Below are 6,343 nucleotides of genomic sequence, written 5' to 3' on the forward strand. Positions count from 1 at the left end.
TTTAGCTGAAACGCTCCCCAGGGCTGTTAGATATTTTCCGATGAATTATATATCAGAGCTGAAGATGAAAGGACTCTGCGTGAGCCAAGAACATCGCTGTGGGACAACAAGGAGACCAGATATTTAAGCCCGGTGAGGCTGTTTGTTTTAGCGTGCATCCATGAAGGCAGAAAATGGGAAAACTCCACGGCCTGCAGTGAAACTGTAAAGGCTATAGGCCTATAGAGATTTGGAAAGATCCAGAAATGACCAAAGTAGGCACTTTAAAAAAAAAAAGAAGAAGAAAAAATAAGGGTAAAATCACAGTTTTATTTATTTATTTATTGATTGATTTTAAAGCCTTTATGCAAGGAATTGACACGAATGGTGCTGAGATTTGCTGTAGCAGCACACAGAGTGCAGGCCTTATTGATTTCAGGCTTGTCTAACAACCCAGCAGCCTCGCAGTCTGTTCATCTGGCACATAGACTCCTAATTAGTTGTCTAACCTGCTGTTTGTTTGGGAGCATCAATCAAAGCCTTCATTTAGGGATGAGGAGGCCAAAGTTTTGTCGGAAACTGATGATTTTTTTTTAAATCCAAACCGACCTGGGATCCAGGATTAAGCCCGAGCACAACAGATGAGCGAAAAGAAAAGAGCATAGAGGGATTAGCTTTAGTGGTAATCTAATCCCGAAATGCAACCTGCACCTCCTTCCTACAACCACAGAATTTTTTTAAGCACACACATTGCTCAGGATTTGACTGTAGGGAGTGGGGGCGCAAAGTTTCAACCAACATTTACATTTATTTTTTCTTCATATGTTCTTCATGGAGTTACACAGAATCAAACCACAACAGATCTCTCCGAAATTATTATTATTATTATTATTATTATTATTATTATTATTTTTCTTATTTTTTAATATTTTGTCTTCAGCCTCCATGTCAATCCATCTACTATAATTATGTCATAATAGCACAGCTGGTTTATTGTAATATTTGATGGTCACAGCACTGATGGCAACACACCTTAGCCCATAAATACCATGCCATATTTTACCTGTGTCAAAATATATCAACGTATATGTAATTACATTATTTTTTAATTCCCTTTGCTGGGCATCAGCGATGCTTCGGAGCCAGCAATAGGCCACTTTTCTCCAACTGCATCTTTTGATACCCCCCTGCCCATCATATTTTGTCTCATTTCCATTGGCTGCTAAAATTCTTCGCCCCCTCCATCTCTTCCTTCCTTCCTTCCTTCCTTCCTCTCTCTCTCCTCTCACACACGTTTTTTCAGCATAAATACCGAGCATCTCTCGGTATTATCCACATCCAAAGGTTTACCGCAGGCACATAAATCCTTCACAGGCCCATGACCAAAAACCGAGCGCCTAACAACTGAAGTAAGTGGCCCATTTAACTTCCGCCGTTAATTTAGATTGACTCTATTTTTTTTTAAATTATTATTATTATTATTATTTTTTAATTGACAATGAAAGCCACTGGGAGCTGCTTGCCATGAAGCTAGCCTACAGGGAGATAATTGAGGAGGCGTGCTCAGGGGGAAACTTTTTTCCCTGTCTTGCCTCTGCCGGGCTGCACGCCTGAAGCAAAGACGCAGTGAGCCGAGGAATAGCGGGACTGTGGAGCAGTCCGCAACTTGTGGACGTTTCAGTAGAAGCCTTGGATAGAATTAAGCTTAAACACATCGAAATCAGTTCGTTTTTTGTATCTTATTCAGGGGGAAAGCCCCTCAGATTATTTATAATAATAACAACAACAACAACAATAATAATAATATAATACAGCTTTAATTACAACCTGCCTGATTTGTTTTTTTAAATGTGATAGCAGTGCATTAAAAAACTTTGTTTAATAATAATAATAATAATAATAATAATAATAATAATAATAATAATAATAATAACAGAGGCCCACATGAGCGTTTGTCAGTTTGGGAAAGTGAGTTGTGCGGCTGGTTGTGATGGGGCTTGGGGGTAATGGGGGGGGGGGGGGGGGGGTGTCTGGCAGTCAGCTGGTCTGATAAATACAATGCCAGTCTTTGTTTTATTTTCGTGACGCAGAAAATTAAGGAAGCCTGAATGCGGAGTCGTGGCTGGCGTCCTGTAATCAGGCCAGCGCGTGCCGTCCGGATTATCTCGTTAATTTCTTACAGAAGGAAGAAAAAGGGGAGGAAAAAAATATACCAGCCAATAATAATTAAATATCCAGGCAGGGTATTTATTATTGAACGGGGTTGAAATAAAGCGACAGATTGAGCACAGGAGTGGCCGTTATGTTGGCTGTATAAAAACGAGGGGTCCGGCTCGGAGCGCCCCGAGTCCTTGTAAAACTTGTAAAACTTATTCTACAGGTAGGTGTAAGTGGAAACGAGAGGCCTCGGACCGGCTGCAGATGTCTGCGGAAGTTAGCCCAATATATTAGCAATTAATAAAATATTAAGGTGTGCTTATCATCTGATCAAAGAGTAAGTATGTCTTTAACAGGACCCTCGAAGTAAAACTGTCACATAATGCAAAATGTTTTTTCTTTTTTTTCTTTATTCGATTTTTAATTTAATGTATTTTTATGTTTGTATTTATTTGTGCAATTTAAGAGTTTGTTTTTGAATGCCTAAATTTTAAAAAAAAAAATAGCTTCCACGTGAGGTTGAAATTAAAATGCTATTTCTTTTTTTTTGGGGGGGGGGGGGGGGGTTGTTGTTGTTGTTGTTTTGCTCGTAAAATTGACCTCCTCTAAAATGATTGACCATCAACAGAGAAGGCTATCTCTTTGTTTGTTTAGATTAAGTCCTCCTCTCTAATCAACACGTTTCGATAGTCTCACCTTTCCAAATCTAATTCATTAAGGAAAGAGGGTGTGTGTGTGTGCGTGTCCATACTTCAAGGAGGAGTTTCAACCTTCACTTTGGGGTAAATGTCTCCGTGTTTCAAATTATCTGTTCTTCGTATTTTAATGTCGTTACATTTGAATGCTCAGGGAGGTTTTTAATGGAAACAAACAAAGGGCCGGTATAAAGAAGTAAAGGTGCTCGGTTGTGTTTGAATGAGCTGCTCAGTTTGCAGCGCTGGCTTCTTTTGTTTGTTCCCTGAAGGCTTTTGTTATCAGCATTACTTATCGGTCAACACTGGGCTTTGTCTCTGCAAATGTCCCCCAATCAGCTGTCTATTTAGCTTCGCCCAACCTGTGGGTCTATGCTAATTGTGAGCCCGGTTGGGGCCCAGTGTGTGCGCGCATTTTAACGACAATGTTTTGTTTTCGGTGGGTACTAGTAGAGGAGGAGCGGAGTGTGTTTCAGGGGTGAGGAGTTGGAGGGAGGTGTGTGGGGCGGGGCTATAGTAGCAGTGTGTGTGTGTGTGAGGAGAGGGGAGGCACTGTGTATGGGGGGGGGGGGGGGGGGGTTGATGGCGTAAACGCCTGTCAGCCAGACAGAGCATCTTCAGTCTGGTACGGACAGCTGGGGGTCTCCACTTGGCTTTAAGAGCACTGCCAGTTTAAGAGGACGCCCACTTCTTTAAACCCGGAGCTCTGCGCACGGAGCGCGTAAAAATTAGCGGACTGATTTCAAGAACTCACTTTAAAAAGAAAGAAAGAGGGCGAAAAATGGTTATGTCTCACTTCAGATTCGCCTGGACGACTTGACTCAGTAAACAGAGACGCGACCGGATTTTTAAAAAATAAAAGCAACCCTCTCTTCTGAGATATTTTTCTTATTTCTTTCCATTGGTGCTCCTTTGACCGACACTCAGCATGATGTCCTATTTGAAGCAACCGCCCTACACGATGAACGGACTGAGCTTATCTACCTCAGGAGTGGACCTGCTGCATCCTTCCGTGGGATACCAAGGTAATATACCCTGTAAGCCCGCAACCACTTCACGATAGAAAAAAAAACTGTCTCTTAAGGTGTCCAGCAGGTTTAAAACATTTAACGGAATGCTGAGTTATCTCAGCTGAAAACGCTGATAGTTGTATTTAATGCTCAGGTGAGGATACGGAACAGGCAACATTTCTAGGTGAGAAGTTGCTGGATTCAAATCGTGCTAAAAGTCAGGATGTGCCAATAATCGCTGTTTTTCTCCCCATTTCTTATCAGCAACCCCCCGCAAACAGAGAAGGGAGAGGACGACCTTCACTCGGGCCCAGCTCGACGTGCTGGAGAATCTGTTCGCCAAGACTCGGTACCCGGACATCTTCATGAGAGAGGAGGTGGCCTTAAAGATCAACCTGCCTGAATCCAGAGTGCAAGTAAGTCGTGAGCATAACTGATAGCGCGAGCCTGCCGAAGGAGGTCGATATTTGGTAATTGTGTCAGTGAGAGGTGAGAGAGGCTCCCCATTCACAGGAGAGGTTGACAACAACACCTCTGAGACTGTATTGTTACTTCCTCATTTATTCCCATTGGGAATGTGCTCACTTGTAATTCTAAAATAGGCTATATTTTTTTCCTCGCATTTCTATTTAATTATGGCCCATACTACTCCTACAGGGAAGTGAGATGATGAGAAAAACAACTAATTTTTGTATTTACCCCACTGCGGTTACGTGTTCAATATTTTAATGTGTGAATTCTTTATTTATTTTAACATTATTTTTCATTATTGCATTTAAAAGAAAATGATACCTATAATAATCCCAGTAATTCTCTCTCAGGTGTGGTTTAAAAACCGACGGGCCAAACATCGCCAGCAGGCCCAGCAAACCCAGACTGGCGTGCAGAACAAGGCTGTCAGCAGGCCGGTGAAAAAGAAAGGCTCGCCAGTCCGAGAGGCCAGCTCAGAGAGCGGAGCCAGCGGCCAGTTCACGCCGCCTTCGAGCACATCAGTCCCGGCTGTGAGCAGCAGTGCTGCTCCCGTGTCCATCTGGAGCCCTGCTTCCATCTCCCCGCTCTCAGACCCACTGTCTACCTCCTCCTCCTCCTGCATGCAGCGCTCGTACCCCATGACTTACACCCAGGCGACGGGCTACAACCAGGGTTACACGGGCTCCTCGTCCTACTTCACGGGGATGGACTGCAGCTCCTACCTTTCGCCCATGCACCACCAGCTCTCCGCCGCAGGCTCTGCCATGAGCCCCATGAGCAGCAACGGGGTGTCTAGCCACCTGAGCCCGGCGTCGTCCCTCTCCTCCTCGGCGTATGGACCAGCGGGGCTCGGGTTCAGTGGCTCTGCAGACTGCCTGGACTACAAGGACCAAACAGCCTCCTCGTGGAAGCTCAATTTCAACGCGGACTGTCTGGATTACAAAGACCAATCAGCGTGGAAATTCCAAGTGTTGTGAGGGGTACGAAATAAATGGACAGCTGTCGTTAACTGCAGACTGTACAGGCAAATTAAAGCCCAAGGTTTGGAGAGGCAAGTGTGGCGTTTCCCCCCCCCTCACACACCACCACGACCACAGGCCCTAACTTCTACCTCGGGGCAAAGCATAGACGAGGACTGGCGGGCGGCTGTCTCGCGTGTTGGGCTAACTTATTAAAAATACACTGACTTCTTAACTTTGATCAAGGGAACGGAACAAATTTGTTAACCAAAAGTGAGGAAAAGGATCAAGAGATCGAAAGATCCGAATCCTAACTTGGTTGAGTTTGAGGGACATGGTCATGTTTTCTCCTTAGCTACTTAAAGACTCCCTTCTTGTCTTTTTTTTTGTTTTGTTTTTATTATTAATTTTGCTGGATCGCTGAAGAGCCCCTTTGATGAAAACGCTGCGCAGGAGAACGTGTGCTTGCGCTGTGAGTGAGTGAGAGCAGCTCTGAACATAAACCTGGATGCACTATTTAATTTATGAGAAAATATGTGGAAGTTACGAGACAATCAGTCCATGTGCGTGTGAGCATAAAATCCCTGATGTGTTTATTTTGCCCTTGTGTCTGTATTTTTTTTGTACAACCTGTATGCAATTGCGCTTTGCGCAAAACCCGTGTGCCACGAGCCAGCTGTGAATTTGATAGTTTTTTTAATGTCTCGGGTGTTGTTGATAAATTATTATAAGGAGATATTAGTTAAAATAGGGAGTGCACGATGAATGAAGCAAGCAGTGAGGAATTTCACTCGAGCTGTAAAGGGCGGGGGGTGGGGTGGGGGGCAACAAACGAACACACTAAAATCCCAATAAAAACAACTTCAACTGATCCACCTCGGCTGCACTTGTGCATCCATCTGATCCATTTCTTGTGTTTCTTTCTTCTTTTATCACGTGTTTCATCGGGGGAAAAACACAGTATTCTATCGCCTCCGTTTATTCAGTTCAGACATGAATGCCATCGTTTGCGGTTAATTATCTGAATTGTGGTTTCTTACTGCTGATCACAGCTGCCTACACAGTTCACCGTGTC

General features: G+C 43.9%; 1 protein-coding gene across 3 annotated transcripts; it reads left to right on the top strand.

The window, feature by feature from the left end:
• The first annotated feature begins 1,177 nt into the window (after nt 1-1,177).
• LOC113006935 (homeobox protein OTX2-like) lies at nt 1,178-6,139 on the top strand. Of its 3 annotated transcripts, none has more exons than XM_026143201.2 (4): nt 1,178-1,388; nt 3,756-3,853; nt 4,103-4,254; nt 4,660-6,139. In XM_026143201.2, exons 2-4 carry the CDS (start codon nt 3,757-3,759, stop codon nt 5,284-5,286), a joined length of 876 nt encoding a protein of 291 aa, XP_025998986.2. In that variant the 5' UTR covers nt 1,178-1,388; nt 3,756; the 3' UTR covers nt 5,287-6,139. The 3 variants fall into 3 exon arrangements, with proteins under 3 accessions (XP_025998986.2, XP_025998987.2, XP_080146205.1); XM_026143202.2 differs by lacking the exon at nt 1,178-1,388 and adding an exon at nt 2,027-2,473; XM_080290079.1 differs by lacking the exon at nt 1,178-1,388 and having other exon boundaries at nt 3,291-3,853.
• The last annotated feature ends 204 nt before the right edge of the window (nt 6,140-6,343 follow it).

The sequence above is a fragment of the Astatotilapia calliptera genome, chromosome 15 (assembly GCF_964374335.1).
Source record: "Astatotilapia calliptera chromosome 15, fAstCal68.1, whole genome shotgun sequence".
NCBI lineage: Eukaryota > Metazoa > Chordata > Actinopteri > Cichliformes > Cichlidae > Astatotilapia > Astatotilapia calliptera.

Coding starts and splice junctions, on each gene's coding strand:
- LOC113006935 (XM_026143201.2), top strand. CDS start 3,757: ATGATGTCCTATTTGAAGCAACCGCCCTACACGATGAACGGACTGAGC. Junction 3,854..4,102: donor TCCTTCCGTGGGATACCAAG/GTAATATACCCT, acceptor ATTTCTTATCAG/CAACCCCCCGCAAACAGAGA. Junction 4,255..4,659: donor TGCCTGAATCCAGAGTGCAA/GTAAGTCGTGAG, acceptor ATTCTCTCTCAG/GTGTGGTTTAAAAACCGACG.